Source organism: Neoarius graeffei, chromosome 3 (assembly GCF_027579695.1).
Source record: "Neoarius graeffei isolate fNeoGra1 chromosome 3, fNeoGra1.pri, whole genome shotgun sequence".
Taxonomy (NCBI): Eukaryota; Metazoa; Chordata; class Actinopteri; order Siluriformes; family Ariidae; genus Neoarius; species Neoarius graeffei.
This window is the reverse complement of record NC_083571.1, coordinates 116,433,710-116,451,424: the sequence shown is the minus strand read 5'-3', so window position 1 is coordinate 116,451,424 and position 17,715 is coordinate 116,433,710. Positions and strand designations below refer to the sequence as shown.

Sequence of the window (17,715 nt, the reverse complement as noted above, 5' to 3'; positions counted from 1 at the left end):
GTTCAAGACTGTAATTGATCTACAAAGGCAAATGCATTTCCTAGCTGGGAATGCAGTAATCAAACCCTGAGCTACACTGAAAAAGAATACAGGATTTTTGTACTGAATAGTGAACGGTAGGTCACAGGACTCTATGGTAAGTGGGGAAGGATGTGGTCTGACTGCCATATTAGACAGGAGTTAATCTGTTAATTGGCCTACTGTACTGGACATGGCACACACAGTTAACTGCTGGTCACATTTCTCTCCCAGAGGTTACGGAGTGTTCTAAAATGCCACATTTTGTTAACAGAGACCAAATTTTTGCGCATCAGGTGCACCTTCTGGAGCACAAACTCCGGGTAAGTGACTCCTCAGACTGTTCCGTGACTGCAACGTCTGAAGGACTGAAGCTCAGAGACACCGCTAGCTCAGTCATGCCTGTTATATTGCCAGAAAATAGTTCTGGGAGCCAGGGTCTTAAGTCTTTTAAGGAAAGTGACCAAGTTAAATTGCCTGAATTTTCATGAATGTAAAATTTCAGAGTAAAGAAGAGCGGATTTTAGAGCTGGAGACAGAGAACGCTCTTCTTCACCTGAGGCTTGCTGAGGTAAATTATCAACTGTATACTACACAAACGTACCACAGTTTGATTTTAATTGGGAATATACAGCATGTATTGCAATATCTTCAGTGATGTGTGTTTATAATTAAATAATAAAAGCTTGTTGTGTGTAATATAATGGGTTTGTGCTATGGATAGGAGAGTAACTTTCTGTTGTAATATGGGATAAGGAAGCCTCACGTCTGGTTTTTTTTATCCCCCCAGTAATGGTGAGCAAATCAGCTTGTTTGTTTTTTTCAAAATAACTTTAGGAGGTGTGACCGGTCAACCATACCAAGTCGTTGCCATATGGTCATTGCTTCTGTGTTACAGTTAGGGATTTGTTCTGACAGATGGTTTACTGAGTTAAGAGGTTTGTCATTAGTAGGTGATTTAGTTCTGAGGATACATCTGAGACGAAACAGTCACCAGGTTATCATAAGATACAACCCCCAAATCAGAAGAAGTTGGGACGGTATGGGAAATGCAAATAAAAGAAAGCAGTGACTTCTACATTTGCTTTGACTTGTAGTTCATTGCAGACAGAATAACCCAAGATATTTCATGTTCTGTCTGGTCAACTTCATTTTGTTTGTTAATATGCATCCATTCCTGTCTTTCAGACCTGCAACACATTCCAAAAACAGTTGGGATGGGGGTAATTTAGAGCTAATAATGAGGTAAAACAATTAAATAATGATGTGATTTGAAACAGGTGATGTCAACAGGTGACTATAATCACAATTTGGTACAAAATCAGTATCCAGGAAAGGCCGAGTCTTTGAGGGGTAAAGATGGGCCAAGGAGCTCCAGTTTGTCAACAAATGCCTGAGAAAATTATTGAAATGTTTAAAATAAAAACAATGTTCCTCAAAGAAACATCCAAATCCTTTTGTATATTTTACCCTCTATGGTGCATTATATCATTAAACAATTCAAGGAATCTGGAGGAATTTCGGTGAGTGAAGGGCTCAAGCCTAATCTAAACCCCATGATCTCTGATCCCTCAGACGGCGCTGCATCAAGAACCGTCATTCATTTACAGTATACAGTGGTGCATGAAAGTTTGTGAACCCATTAAGATTTTCTACATTTCTGCATAAATATGACCTAAAACATCATCAGATTTTCACACAAGTCCTAAAAGTAGGTAAAGAGAACCCAATTAAACAAATGAGACAAAAATATTATACTTGCTCATTTATTTATTGAGGAAAATGATCTAATATTACATATCTGTGAGTGGCAAAAGTATGTGAAGCTCTAGGATTTGCAGTTAATTTGAAGGAGAAATTAGTCAGGTGTTTTCAATCAATGGGATGACAATCAGGTGTGAGTGGGCACCCTGTTTTATTTAAATAACAAGGATCTATCGGAGTCTGATCTTCACAACACGTTTGTCAAAGTGCATCATGGCACGAACAAAGGAGATTTCTGAGGACCTCAGAAAAAGCGTTGTTGATGCTCATCAGGCTGGAAAAGGTTACAAAACTATCTCTAAAGAGTTTGGACTCCACCAATCCACAGTCAGACAGATTGTATACAAATGGAGGAAATTCAAGACCATTGTTATCCTCCCCAGGAGTGGTTGACCAACAAAGATCACTCCAAGAGCAAGGCATGTAATAGTTGGCGAGGTCACAAAGGACTCCAGGGTAACTTCTAAGCAACTGAAGGCCTCTCTCACATTAGCTAATGTTAATGTTCATGAGTCCACCATCAGGAGAATACTGAACAACAATGCTGTGCATGGCAGGGTTGCAAGGACAAAGCCACTGCTCTCCAAAAGAACATTGCTGCTCGTCTGCAGTTTGCTAAAGATCATGTGGACAAGCCAGAAGGCTATTGGAAAAATGTTTTGTGGATGGATGAGACCAAAATAGAACTTTTTGGTTTAAATGAGAAGCATTATATTTGGAGAAAGGAAAACTGCATTCCAGCATAAGAACCTTATCCCATCTGTGAAACATGGTGGTGGCAGTATCATGGTTTGGGCCTGTTTTGCTGCATCTGGGCCAGGACGGCTTGCCATCATTGATGGAACAATGAATTCTGAATTATACCAGCGAATTCTAAAGGAAAATGTCAGGACATCTGTCCATGAACTGAATCTCAAGAGAAGGTGGGTCATGCAGCAAGACAACGACCCTAAGCACACAAGTCGTTCTACCAAAGAATGGTTAAAGAAGAATAAAGTTAATGTTTTGGAATGGCCAAGTCAAAGTCCTGACCTTAATCCAATGGAAATGTTGTGGAAGGACCTGAAGCGAGCAGTTCATGTGAGGAAACCCACCAACATCCCAGAGTTGAAGCTGTTCTGTACGGAGGAACGGGCTAAAATTCCTCCAAGCCGGTGTGCAGGACTGATCAACAGTTACCCCAAACATTTAGTTGCAGTTATTGCTGCACAAGGGGGTCACACCAGATACTGAAAGCAAAGGTTCACATACTTTTGCCACTCACAGATATGTAATATTGGATCATTTTCCTCAATAAATAAATAACCGAGTATAATATTTTTTTCTAATTTGTTTAACTGGGTTCTCTTTATCTACTTTTAGGACTTGTGTGAAAATCTGATGATGTTTTAGGTCATACTTATGCAGAAATATAGAAAATTCTAAAGGGTTTGCAAACTTTCAAGCACCACTGTAGCTGATAGAACCATATGGGCTTGGGATTACTTTGGCAAACCTTGGTCAAGTATTACGCTACAGAGTTACATCCGCAAACACCAGTTAAAACTTTACTGTGCAAAAAGGAAGCCTTGTGTTAACTGTGTCCATAAGTGACATCAACAACTTCTCTGGGCTTGGAGGTATCTGGGATGGACCATCACACAGCAGAAACATGTATTGTGGTCAGATGAATCAGTATTCAAGGTCTTTTTTGGAAGAAATGGTTACAGTGTGCTCTGGACCAAAGATGAATAGGGCCATCCAGACTGTTACCAGGAACAAGTCCAAAACCCAGGGTGTGTCATGGTATGAGGTTGTGTCAGTACCCTTGGTAAAGGTAACTTACACTTTTGTGATGGAGCATTAATACAGAAAAGTACACTGAGATTTTGGAGCAACATCTGCTGCCTTCAAGATGATATCTTTCCAGGGAGATTTGAACAAGACAAAGCAAAACCACATTCTGCTCACATTATAAAGGCATGGCTGTGAAAGAAGAGGGTGCCTGTTCTCTCTGCCCCAATAGAGAATGTGTGGCAAATTTTCATCTCATCTCATTATCTCTAGCCGGTTTATCCTGTTTGACTGTGGTAACATACGAGCCATGTATGAAGAAGGCCTTCAGCCCCAGTGTCATCAAGATCGCCCTGCTAAAATCTACCTCAGGCGAAGTCATCACTGACCGTGCAAAGCAGATGGAGATGTGGGCAGAACATTACCAAGAACTGTACTCGAGGGAGACCATTGTGACAGACATAGCGGTGGAAAACACGAGTTCCCTGCCTGTCATCGAAGAGCTTGATGCCCCACCCACCATCGAGGAGCTTAGCAAGGCCATTGAATCTCTAGCCAGTGGCAAATCTCCAGGAAACGATAGCATCCCTCCTGAGGTCATCAAAGTAGGCAAACAGTCGAGCCTCCTTGTTTACCTCCACGAACTCCTGCTACAGTGCTGGGAGGAAGGAACCGTACCTCAGGACATGCATGATGCCAACATCATCACGGTCTATAAAAACAAAGGCGAACGCAGTGATTTGTAACAATTATCGCGGTATATCCCTTCTAAGCACTGTCGGCAAAACCTTCGCCTGTGTCATGTTGAAGAGACTGCAGCTGATTGCTGAACGTGTCTACCCCGAAGTGCAGTGCAGGTTTAGAGCCGAGAGATCTACAATAGACATGATCTTCTCATTGAGGCAGCTGCAAGAGAGGTGCCGTGAGCAGAGACGTCCTTTGTATATTGCCTTTATAGACCTGACCAAGGCATTCGATCTGGTCAGCAGGTCAGGCCTGTTTACACTCTTGCAAAGAATCGGATGTCCCCCTAAGCTTCTGAGGATCATCACATCATTCCATGAAGACATGCAAGGCACAGTTCAGTATGATGGCTCTTCCTTGGCTCCCTTCCCCATCAAGAGCGGAGTCAAACAGGGCTGTGTACTCGCCCCAACATTTTTTGGTATCCTGTTCTCCCTGCTGCTGTGCTACGCCTTCAGTCAATCTGAAGAGGGTGTGTACATTCACACCAGAAGCAATGGCAGCCTGTTCAATCTCGCGCGCCTTCGCGCAAAGACAAAGGTGCAAAGAGTTCTCATTCATGAGATGCTGTTCGCCGACGATGCTGCCCTGACGGCACACACCGAGGCTGGCCTCCAAGATATAATCAACTGTTTTGCTGATGCCTGCAGAGAATTTGGATTTACAATAAGTATAAAGAAGACGAACGTCCTTGGCCAAGATGTCACCTCGGCACCCTGCATCTCCATCAGCGACTGCACTCTAGACGTGTTGGAGGATTTCACCTACCTTGGCTCCACCATTTCCAGCAGTCTCAACCTAGACACAGAGCTGAACACTAGAATTGGGAAGGCTTCAGCAGCAATGGCCCACCTGTCAAAGAGAGTGTGGGAAAACTCCATGCTCACCGTTAATACAAAGATCAAAGTGCATCAAGCCTGTGTGCTGAGCACTCTGCTGTATGGTAGCAAGAGCTGGACCCTATACTTCCGCCAGGAATGCAGGCTCAGCACCTTTTATCTCTGCTGCCTCAGAAGGATCCTTGGTATCTCTTGGCAGGACCACATTCCCAACAAGGATGTCTTGGCACGGGCGGGAACTCTCAGCATGTTTGCCCTGTTCACAAAGAGACGCTTGCGTTGGCTCGGCCATGTCACCCGCATGCAAGATGGCAGAATTCCCAAAGACATCTTGTATGGTGAGCTTACCACTGGCTCCAGACCTACAGGAAGACCCACACTCCGCTACAAAGATGTGTGCAAGCGGGACCTCAAGGCAGGTGGCATTGAACCAGCAGGCTTTGAAGCAGTGGCAATAAACTGTAATGCTTGGACACTTGCTGTCAGGTCTGCTGTTGAGACATCAGAGCGGAGGAGAGAGGAGCAGTGGGAGGTGAAAAGAGCATGAAGACGTGAGAGAGCAGAGTTGGCACATTCGGACGACACCGTCTTTACCTGTGGTACTTGCAACAGGACCTGCCGATCCAGGATAGGGCTCTACAGCCACAGCCGGTGCTGCAATTCCATCATAGACTAACTCTAAGGCGCAAAACTCCATTGTTTCTCGAGACAGAAGGATGCCAATGCATACAGGGTCGCAGGCAAGCTGGATCCTATCCCAGCTGACTACGGGCGAAAGGCGGGGTACACCCTGGACAAGTCACCAGGCCATCACAGGGCTGACGCATAGACACAGACAACCATTCACACTCACATTCACACCTACGCTCAATTTAGAGTCACCAGTTAACCTAACCTGCATGTCTTTGGACTGTGGGGGAAACCGGAGCACCCGGAGGAAACCCACGCAGACACGGGGAGAACATGCAAACTCTGCACAGAAAGGCCCTCGCCGGCCACGGAGCTCGAACCCGGACCTTCTTGCTATGAGGCGACAGCGCTAACCACTACACCACCGTGCCGCCCCTGTGGCGAATTTTGAAATGAAAAATATAACGATGATCCTGTACTGTTGTACACCTTAAGACCTGTTTGCAGGAAAAACTGGACAAAATAACACCTGAAACATTTCATCACTTGGTGTCCTCAGTCCTGAAACAAGGAGAAGGAACAGCAAACATTATGAAGTGGTAAATGTTTTACAGTCCCAACTTTTTTTAACGTGTTGCAAGAATTGAAATGTTTATTTTAAAAAACAATAAAATCCATGATATAAAACATCAAATTATGTGTTGTATTGTTTTGAGTACAATACAGGTCAAAGATTATTTACAAATCATTGTTTTCAGTTTTGTTTGCAATTTTAACATACCGTCTCGACTTTTTCTGATTTGGGGTTGTATAATACAGAGCTCCAGAAAAAAAATATATATATATCTTCAAATATCCACAGTTTTCATCACCTCAGGGATGTATTTTGATTAATGAAATATGATGAATTTATCACAGTAAAATGAGGTCAGTTTTCTAATACCAAGTTTGTTCCAGTGTCACTAAATTATGTGACCTTGTCATCTTTAAAACTTGCTCAAGTGTATGGGAAAACTTCGACGTGATCACGAGGAGGATGTGATTGTGGCAAAGAGACACTGTCAACACCAGGGAAATGTGCAAAAGAGTACTCTTGTTCCCCTGGCCAAACTCCTCTCACATGTCCAGGTGAGCCAGCAAAGAAACCGCTGACCGTACTCGTCTCCAGAGTTTGTTCATGGAATGTGGCTTTTTTCAGTTTGTATTTATCGTACCACTGTTTTCAGGCTCTGAAAAAAGATTTGAGGGATGTGTTTGCTGTATGCATGGGCTTTGCTACAGAGCTGGAGAACCAGCACAAACAGCTGTTGGAGTGGATTGGCATCATCAGCACAGCTGTCCAGGGTGACCAGAGTGATGACACCCAGAGTAAGTGATTTATAGAAATTAATTATTTAAGAAGTTTGACATTCTTCATCTTCTGTCCAGCGTGTACCTCAGGTGTCGATTGCAGTCTTGCTGGGTCTTAAGCCAGCACATGTTGATATCTTCTAGTGTTTTTGAGAAGGAACAGTGCTCCAGGATCATTCCAAGATCTCAACTGATGACCATATACAGTCCGGGTCAAAAGTTTGGACACCTACTCATTCATAGACTTTTCTGTATTTTGTATTTTCTACATTGTAGAACAATACTGGAGACATCAAAACTATGAAATAGCATCTGGAACAGATATGGAATTATGTGGTAAATAAAAGTGTTAAACAAAAAATAATGTTTGATATTTTAGATTCTCCAACGTATTCAATGTTTGCCTTGATGACGCTTTACACGCTATTGGCGTTATCTTAACCAGCTTCATGAGGGAGTCACCTGGAATGCTTTTCAATTAACGGCTGTGCCTCATCAAAAGTTAATTAGTGCAATTTATTGCCTACTTGATATGTTTGAGCTCAAACAGTAAATAGTAAATAATAATAGTAATACAGTAAATATCCCTATTCAACACCACAACTGTATTAATCTATATTATGTCAAGAACCGAACAACTAAGTAAAGAGAAATGACATCCATCATTACTTTAAAGCGAGACGGCCTTTCGATTTCATAAAATCGGTGAAATTTAGTTCCGTCTGAAATGTGGTCATTGTGATCTATGTTTATTTCTGTAATATCTCACAAAATATCAGGCCATTCTGTGGCTGGGAAGTTATTTAATTTGAGGGGATTAAAGCAAATAATGTGCATGAAATCGCTCGCTTTGTGCAGTCAAGCAGACAGAGGAAGTCTGTGTGCGCATGCGCAGGTTTACCTTCTTCTTTTGGGTTTTACGGCAGCTGGCATCCACAGTGTTGCATTACTGCCATCTACAGGTTTCCCTTTGAGCGTGCACTGACAGTTCCATCATTCTGTCGCTAAACGAACAGCTGATCACACCGAGGTGCTCGCTGAGCGCCGATATTTATTAGTTTGGTCCTGCGTTTCATTTCCTTCGTATATAACATAACGTCTTTTCTTCTTGCTTTCTTTCCGTTACTGTAGTCGGTCTTTCACGTTTCATTCGCACACTCACGTCCTCCATTTTTCTCTCCTGTTTCAAATTTGTATCCCACAATGCCTTGCGTGAACGGGGAAAGCCCACCACGAGATGCATGACATAGTATCTTGTATTGGGTCATGGTGAAGCAGGAAAAAATAGCGGAGAATTTAAGGCCACATGGTTCTAAATTCATTAATTGTTCTATTTTTAAAAAACTAAATAAAATTGGAAGTCTGTGATTCGAATTCAGTAGCTTTCGGTCACTAAACAAAAATAATTGGGTGTCGGGAAAATTCTTTTTATGATTTACACTTGAAAAATCTGAAAGGCAGTACAGATTTAAGAACTGACATGACTTTTAATTCATAAAAATAAAGAAAAAACACTGAATTAGAAGGTGTGTCCAAACTTTTGACTGGTACTGTACATTCACCAGACATTTTTATTAAGAACTTTATACTAATACTGAGCAGGGTCTCCCTTTATTCTCTAAAACAGCCTCAATTGCTTATGGCATGGATTCCATAAGATGTTGGAAACATTCATTTGAGATTCTGGTCCATGTTGACATGATTTGCATCCAAGAGTTCCTACAGGTTCATGCTATGAATCTCCTGTTCTATCACATCCCAAAGGTGTTCAATTGTATTCAGGTCTGGTGACTGGGAAGGATACTGAAGAACACTGAACTCGCTGTCATATTCATGAAACCAGTTTGAGATGACTTTTACTTTGTAACATGGTGCATTATCACTGTAGACATAGCCAAAAGAAGATTCATAAATTGTGGCCATGAAGGGATGCAATGATGCTCAAATAGGCTGAAGCATTCAAGTGATGATTGATTGGTATTAATGTACCCAAAGTGTGCCAGGAAAACATTCCCCACACCGTTACACCACCTCCACCAGCCTGGACTGTTGGATTCATGCTGTTGCCACCAAATTATGAAGATTCATCAGACCAGGCTATGTTTTTCCAGTTTAGTTTTCCCAGTGTGTTTCATCAATCATTGTATGGGTTACCAGCCCACATGTTTTCTTGGTCTTGTTCTTTGACAGAGTCAGCTGCGATGTCACCCTGACTATGACCTCAAATCTTAAAATTTTATTCAGTATTGTCACATTTGTATGCAGGTATTTTAACCAAATATAGAAAAATATTTTAACACCACATATAGAGCAATTTGAATATTTTGCAAATATTTGATTTTTAAATGAGGAGGGCGGAGTCCAACATTTACTTCTGGTATTCTTATTATGAACTGGAGTGCAGAATCAGGTGTGTTTTAAGGTGGGAGGTCACCTTAGGAGCTTAGGCATGTTCGACAAAGGTCGAACGCATTCTACCTTTCATTTGCTATGTCCATTTCTAACTTGGTCACGCCCCATCCCAGACCTACCTCTCATTATCTCTGTACTTCTCTTCTATCTGTCTTCACTTCCCTCATGTAAGTCCACACTGTGTAATGCCGTGACAGTAGCTAAGAAAGGTGCCTCGGAGGTAATCCCTCCTGCTCAGGCCTGCTGGTGCTGCTGTCATCAAGCTCAGCGATTCTGTGCATTAACTCGGTACCATGGTGACAGGCCTCTGACAGGGCTTATGGATATTATAGTGTCCTTCTCTTGATCTAGTGAGCATAGCTCCCAGTTAGGATGGGTTTCTATAATAATAATAATGTATTCTTATGTTATTGACATTTAGTTTTATGATTTGTCATTACAAATTGTGGATTCGTAGATTAACTTGTTCTAAAAGGTGTCAACAGGGGAAACAAAGATTTGAAGATTATTACAGTAATTGAAATTATTCTACATTATTAAAATAATGAAAAATTAAATAAAATACCCAATTGGAGGGGCTGCACGATGGTGTAGTGGTTAGCGCTGTCGCCTCATGGTTAGTGATGCAGCTTTGAGACCAAAAGGTCACTGGTTCAATTCCCTGGACCAGCAGGAATGGCTGAAGTGCCCTTAAGCAAGGCACCTAACCCCCAATTGCTCCCCAGGCTGCTCTCAGTATGTTGTATGTCGATCTGGATAACAGCATCTGTTAAATGGCTGTAATGTAATGTTATAATGGTGTTGTTGGCTCATTTTTCTCTTTCTGTAACCCCTGTGTGCTCAATATACAGTGGTGCTTAAGTTTGTGAACCCTTTAGAATTTTCTATATTTCTGCATAAATATGACCTAAAACATCATCAGATTTTCACACAAGTCCTAAAAGTAGATAAAGAGAACCCAGTTAAACAAATGAGACAAAAATATAATACTTGGTCATTTATTTATTGAGGAAAATGATCCAATATTACATATCTGTGAGTGGCAAAAGTATGTGAACCTCTAGGATTAGCAGTTAATTTGAAGGTGAAATTAGAGTCAGGTGTTTTCCATCAATGGGATGACAATCAGGTGTGATTGGGCACCCTGTTTTATTTAAAGAACAGGGATCTATCAAAGTCTGATCTTCACAACACATGTTTGTGGAAGCGTATCATGGCACGAACAAAGGAGATTTCCGAGGACCTCAGAAAAAGCGTTGTTGATGCTCATCAGGCTGGAAAAGGTTACATAACCATCTCTAAAGAGTTTGGACTCCACCAATCCACAGTCAGACAGATTGTGTACAAATGGAGGAAATTCAAGACCATTGTTATCCTCCCCAGGAGTGGTAGACCAACAAAGATCACTCCAAGAGCAAGGCGTGTAATAGTCGGCGAGGTCACAAGGGACCCCAGGATAACTTCTAAGCAACTGAAGGCCTCTCTCACACTGGCAAATGTTAATGTTCATGAGTCCACCATCAGGAGAACACTGAACAACAATGGTGTGCATGACAGGGTTGCAAGGAGAAAGCCACTGCTCTCCAAAAAGAACATTGCAGCTCGTCTGCAGTTTGCTAAAGATCATGTGGACAAGCCAGAAGCCTATTGGAAAAAAAGTTTTGTGGACGGATGAGACCAAAATATAACTTTTTGGTTTAAATGAGGAGCGTTATGTTTGGAGAAAGGAAAACACTGCATTCCAGCATAAGAACCTTATCCCATCCGTGAAACATGGTGGTGGTAGTATCATGGTTTGGGCCTGTTTTGCTGCATCTGGGCCAGGACGGCTTGCCATCATTGATGGAACAATGAATTCTGAATTATACCAGCGAATTCTAAAGGAAAATGTCAGGACATCTGTCCATGAACTGAATCTCAAGAGAAGGTGGGTCATGCAGCAAGACAACGACCCTAAGCACACAAGTCGTTCTACCAAAGAATGGTTAAAGAAGAATAAAGTTAATGTTTTGGAATGGCCAAGTCAAAGTCCTGACCTTAATCCAATGGAAATGTTGTGGAAGGACCTGAAGCGAGCAGTTCATGTGAGGAAACCCACCAACATCCCAGAGTTGAAGCTGTTCTGTACGGAGGAACGGGCTAAAATTCCTCCAAGCCGGTGTGCAGGACTGATCAACAGTTACCGCAAACGTTTAGTTGCAGTTATTGCTGCACAAGGGGGTCACACCAGATACTGAAAGCAAAGGTTCACATACTTTTGCCACTCACAGATATGTAATATTGGATCATTTTCCTCAATAAATAAATGACCAAGAATAATATTTTTGTCTCATTTGTTTAACTGGGTTCTCTTTATCTACTTTTAGGACTTGTATAAAAATCTGATGATGTTTTAGGTCATATTTATGCAGAAATATAGAAAATTCTGAAGGGTTCACAAACTTTCAAGCACCACTGTACCACTATTTTCAGTAGTTTTCAGGATTTTCCATTATTTTTATGATCATGGTTTTAAATTATGAGGTTAGGGAACCTGCTTGATTATTTGATTAAAACAGATTTGATTAGACGTTTATGAAAAGAATGTAGAGATTGTATGTATAAGATTTATACATTTTAATGTATAAGTGTTTATGCATGTAGGCTACCATTATTTTAAAGGGATATATTTTTTAAAAGTGATAATATGTGTTGCTCACTATTTGACCCATAAACCTGTATATCATTAGTATGCACCAGTATGGACCAGTCATGCAAGTCATAAACCAGAGTAGGAAACATTCATCTGGTATTTGGAAGTCAAGTCAATTATAATCAAATATCAATTTTAAACATATATGAATTTATCCCTAATGAGCAAGCCTGAGGTGATGGCTGCAAGGAAAAACTCCCTGAGACAACATGAGGAAGAAACACTGAGAGGAACCAGACTCGAAAAGGAACCCATCCTCATTTGGGTGATAACTGATAGTGTGATTATAAAAAAAAATGCAATTCTTATATTTGGAAGACTTGTACAACAATCCAAGTCATCTCACTGAACTGTCACCATTGAGGATGTTTGGTGATTATAGGGCTCCAGGCTCAGGTGGCGTCTCTGGAGCGCTCCCTGCAAGAGGAAAAGGAGAGGCATGGATCCGAGCGGTTGAGGAGGAAGCAGATACACAACACATTAATTGTAAGCTCCTGATTTGCTCATGGATTTTGTTGGTTGATGAAATATAAATAAATGCAATTAATTCCTTGTTTAAGCTTTTTAGTTTAGTATGAAGTAACACCAGATTATGTAAACTTTATTATCTATTTTGCAGGCCTGGCTGTTGGATTTTATAGTGTCATGGTACTTTAGCTGTAATGGATGGAACAGAGTAGAGGAATAAAGTACAGGATCAATAGGAAGACAATCGTTGTATTTTATGGTGCAATTTGATATGTTTTAAAAATGATTTACAACATGTTCATTTATTCTGCTTTTAGGAGTTGAGGGGTAATATTAGAGTGCACTGCAGGGTGCGGCCCATCCTGCCTTTTGACCACATCCAAGGTTGTTTTTCCACTAATGGGTAAGAATCCCAACCATTCATTGTACTCCTTTTACTTCTTTAGCTGTGGTGATGCAATTTCTGCTGCCACTTCAGTAGCTCAATATTTATGACCGTATAATTATGCATTGTGTTACATGAGGTTTTACTGTTCCAGACCCTCATCATCAGAGGTGGTGGTGCAGGCTGTTAGTGATGTAAGTGGATTGGTTGTTCATATGTGATTTATACAGGTGCTCTGACCACTACTGACCTGCTCAGTGAGATAATACCATGGCATAATTTTTTTTTTTTACAGGACTCTGTTCTTGTGAATTTTGCCAAACCTGGGATTCCACTAATAAACAAAATGTTTGAATTTGAGAGGTATAATACCCTGTCACCTCTTCTGATGTGTACACAGTAATAGCCTGATCACTGTCCACCACATCTGCATGTGAAAACAATAGTTTTGACACATTTCTTGTACTGGAAAAAAACAACAAAAACAACCCATGCCAACACTACCGTAGATCAATACAGTAACAGATCATTTAAAAAAGTGTAAGTAACCTGAATTTTGTGGTCACTGACCACAAAAAAAAAAAAAACACGAGACACTAACGACCCGATGTCAATGCTTAATGACTGCTTTATCCCTCCAAAAAATAGTCCCATCAGGTTAAAATCTTACAACCACGTTTCCAAAAAAGTTGTGACTCTGTGTAAAACATAAATAGAAACACAATGTGATGATTTGCAAATCATGGAAACCCTATATGTCATTGAAAATAGTACAAAGACAACATTTCAAATGTTGAAATTGAGAAATTGTATTGTTTTGTGAAAAATGTATGCTCATTTTGAATTTAGCCAGCAACACGTTTCAAAAAAGTTGGGACGGGGCAACAAAAGACTGTTGTGTAATATTAAAAAACTAATTAGGTTAATTGGTAACAGGTCAGTAAGATGATTAGGTATAGACCCTTTTCAGTCACGTGACCTTTGTAAACGCGACCGCCATTTTGGACGTGTAGTGGACTTCGGCTCGAATCAGTTTGAATGCGAGGAAGGCGACAAACGAAAAACATAAAAGAAAAAGGAGCGAGATGCAGAAAACACCTTCACTATCCAGCGACGTAGGGCGAGCAGAGGGAGAGGTATTTGCAAAAATTGAGGTTAGCAGGCTTAGAGAACGACGTTTACCTGCTTCCACCAGGATTGTTCACTGACGTACGGAAGTACACGAAGCCCTCGTCTTTACCTGACTTCTGCCCACATGATCTGTATACCTATGTCATTAAAAACCCATCGACATACACGCCAACGTCCGAGGTTCTGGAGCACGCTCCGGCTTGCTCCAGGAGTGCTCCGGCCAAGGTTCCGGAGCGCGCTGCTTAATTTGAGGGCAACCTCGGCCGGAGTGTGCTCCGGAACCTCGGCCGGAGCACTCCGGGAGCAAGCCGGCGCGCGCTGCTTAATTTGAGGGGAACCTCGGCCGGAGCGCTCCGGGAGCAAGCCGGCGCGCGCTGCTTAATTTGAGGGAGAGCAAGCCGGAGCGCGCTCCGGAACCTCGGCCGTTGGCTCCGGCAGCTATTTATACTGGATCCAGTGTAAATAGCTGCCGGATCATAACTACAGTAAACTAGTAAATCCAGTAAAGGAAAAACTTGAGACTGAAAGGTTTTAACAGTCATCCAAATGACTGAACGTAAACATTGCTACAGTAACATACCAGCTACTTGTTGACATTAGCTAGTCAACAATAGCTACTACAGAAGAACAAAGAGGTTACAATGGGTTATTTTAACCTATTTGGTTACACACTCGCCGCCACAGAATGTTAACAGCAATGTAATGCCTTTTCTGGCTAATTTTATTCGTCTTACCTCCAACAAAGTGGTCATTACACACGCGTTGGTATGCCGAGGGAGGGCTGCCAATCTGTTAATGGCCGCTATCCATCTTCTCCGTCGGGATCTGATAAAATGATAACCCTTGCCTTGTTTGTTGATGGTTACTACATCCAGGTGCACAACAATATAGTGGCATGATGGAAGTCTTGCTGAAAGTAAAAACTTTCTTTGCTGCCGTTCCTCAATGTTGGCTGTGGTAAACTACTGGTAGTACACGTCCAAAATGGCGGCCGCGTTTGTCGTGACGTCACGTGAAAAGGGTCCATAGAAAGAGCATTTCAGAGAGGCGGAGTCTCTCAGAAGTAAAGATGGGGCGGGGTTCACCGCTCTGTGAAAGACTGCGTGGGCAAACAGTGCAACAATTTAAGAATAACGTTCCTCAATGTAAAACTGCAAAGAATTTGTGGATCACATCATCTATGGTCCATAATATCATTAAAAGATTCAGAGAATCTGGAGAAATCTCTGTATGCGAGAGACAAGGCTGAAAACTGACATTGGATGCCTGTGATCTTCAGGCCCTCAGGAGACACTGCATTAAAAGCAGACACGTGTTTGTAGTGGAAATCGCTGTATGGGCTCAGGAACACTTCAGAAAACCATCGTCTGTGAAAACACTTCATTACTGCATCCACAAATGCAAGTTAAAACCAGATATAAACAATATCCAGAAACCCCGCCCCCTTCTCTGGGCCCGAGCTCTTTTATGATGGACTGAGGCAAAGTGGAAAACTGTCCCGAGGTCTGACGAATCAAAAGTAGAAATTCTTTTTAGAAATCATGGACACCACGTCCTCCAGGATAAAGAGCAGAGGGAACATCTGGCTTATCATCAATGCACAGCTCAAAAGCCACCATCTGTGACGGTATGAGGGTGCATTACTGCACATGACATGGGTAGCTTGTACATCTGGGAAGGCATCATTAATGCTGAATGATATTTACATGTTTCAGAGTAATATGTTGCCATCCAGACAAAATCTTTTTCAGCGAAGGCCTTCCTTCTTTCAGCAAAACAATGCCAAACCACTTCCTGCATGTATTACAACTGCATGGCTCTGTAATAAGAGTCCAGGTGCTAAACTGGCCTGCAGTCTGCCTGCAGTCCAGACCTGTCTCCCATTGAAAACATTTGGTGCATTATGAAGTGCAAAATACGATAAAGGAGACCCCGAACTGTTCAGCGACTGAAATTGTATGTCGGGCAGGAATGCGACATTTTACTTTCAAAACTACAGCAATCGGTCTCCTCAGTTCCCAAATGTTTACAGGTTGTTGTTAAAAGTCGAGGTGATGCAACACAGTGGTAAACACGCCCCTGTCCCAACTCTTTTGAACCATGCTGTTGGCATCAAATTCAAAATAAGCATATATTTTTCAAAAAGCAATTAAAATTTTCTCAGTTTCAACATTTGTCTTTGTGCTATTTTCAATGTAATATAGGGTTTCCATGATTTGCAAATTATCACATTTCTGTTTTTATTTACGTTTTACACAGGGTCCCAATATTTTTGGAGTGGGGTTGTAATTTGAATATACCTTCGTTGAAATAATTCACAAAAGTGAGTCTATAAATTGCATGAATATCTCTAAAACAACTGGTTTTCGGCTTCTGTTACAAGTGAGTTTAGAAGAAACAAACAGATTTTCTGATTTCTTAGAACAAGGAAATGTGTTGTTCGATGTAATCATACACGTTAAAGATGAGTTAAGCTGGAAAATTGCTCAACCGCTTCTTTTAATCCAAAATGTCTCTGTGGGTGTTTTCATCATGTGGCTCTGATGAACAGGGTACACGGTCCAGAGGACTCACAGGATGGTGTGTTTGAAGAAATTAAGCCTCTCTTAACTTCTTTGTTGGATGGGTGAGTTTAATGTTTAAAGTAATTTTTCTTTCCCTTAGTAAATGAATATCGCTGTTGTGTTGGTATTGAGCTGAGTGAAGGTGAATGTTGTTATTGACAGTGTACGTTATATTCAGGTATAACGTGTGCATCATGGCATATGGACAGACAGGCAGTGGAAAGACGCATACAATGATCGGATCTCAAAATGATGATCCCAAACATCCTGAACGGGACTCGCAGGAAGGAATCATCCCCAAAGCAGCTAATGAGTTATTCAAGTAAGTCCTAAACATTATATCATCTATTGTCATAAAATGTAGTGTTTTGCTTACATTTATGTTTAGCCTGCTCTACAGGGACTGCATTTACCCTCTAGTACTAGTATAAGAGCATGTCTTTTCATGGTTTATTCCTTAGTGTTCCAACGTGTTATAATCACGTTGTCTGTTTTCACCCAAATGAGGATGGGTTCCCTTTTGAGTCTGGTTTCTCTCGAGGTTTCTTCCTCATGTCGTCTGAGGGAGTTTTTCCTTGCCACCGTCGCCGCAGGCTTCATCATTGGGGATAGATTAGGGATAAAATTAGCTCATGTTTTAAGTTGTTCAGATTCTGTAAAGCTGCTTTGCGACAATGTTTATTGTTAAAAGCGCGATACAAATAAATTTGACTTAGTCGTTTTATGGATGGATGGATATGAAGAATGTTTTGAAATTCTGCTGGTACATGCATTTGTTTGTCAGGTTGATCTCTGAGAAGCCAGCAGAAAGACACACAGTGGAGGTTTCCATGGTGGAGGTTTATAATAACGAGCTGCTGGACCTTTTGGCCAAAGACGACGATGGAGCCGCCGTGGGAGTTAAGAGAGAAGTCATCACGACCAGCACAGGGACTAGTGAAGTCC

At 41.5% G+C, this 17,715-nt stretch overlaps 1 protein-coding gene across 1 annotated transcript in view; it reads left to right on the top strand.

Moving 5' to 3' along the window:
* Nucleotides 1-272: 272 nt before the first annotated feature.
* kif25 (kinesin family member 25) overlaps nucleotides 273-17,715 on the top strand; it is a 28,064-nt gene continuing 10,621 nt past the window's right edge. Inside the window, exons 1-11 of the mRNA XM_060916153.1 lie at nucleotides 273-341; nucleotides 524-589; nucleotides 6,771-6,896; nucleotides 6,995-7,136; nucleotides 12,605-12,708; nucleotides 13,008-13,093; nucleotides 13,230-13,269; nucleotides 13,371-13,438; nucleotides 16,758-16,832; nucleotides 16,949-17,092; nucleotides 17,555-17,715. The exon at nucleotides 17,555-17,715 is cut by the window's right edge and continues 16 nt beyond it. Coding sequence (XP_060772136.1) covers nucleotides 273-341; nucleotides 524-589; nucleotides 6,771-6,896; nucleotides 6,995-7,136; nucleotides 12,605-12,708; nucleotides 13,008-13,093; nucleotides 13,230-13,269; nucleotides 13,371-13,438; nucleotides 16,758-16,832; nucleotides 16,949-17,092; nucleotides 17,555-17,715 — 1,081 coding nt within the window. The remainder of the gene's footprint in view (nucleotides 342-523; nucleotides 590-6,770; nucleotides 6,897-6,994; nucleotides 7,137-12,604; nucleotides 12,709-13,007; nucleotides 13,094-13,229; nucleotides 13,270-13,370; nucleotides 13,439-16,757; nucleotides 16,833-16,948; nucleotides 17,093-17,554) is intronic.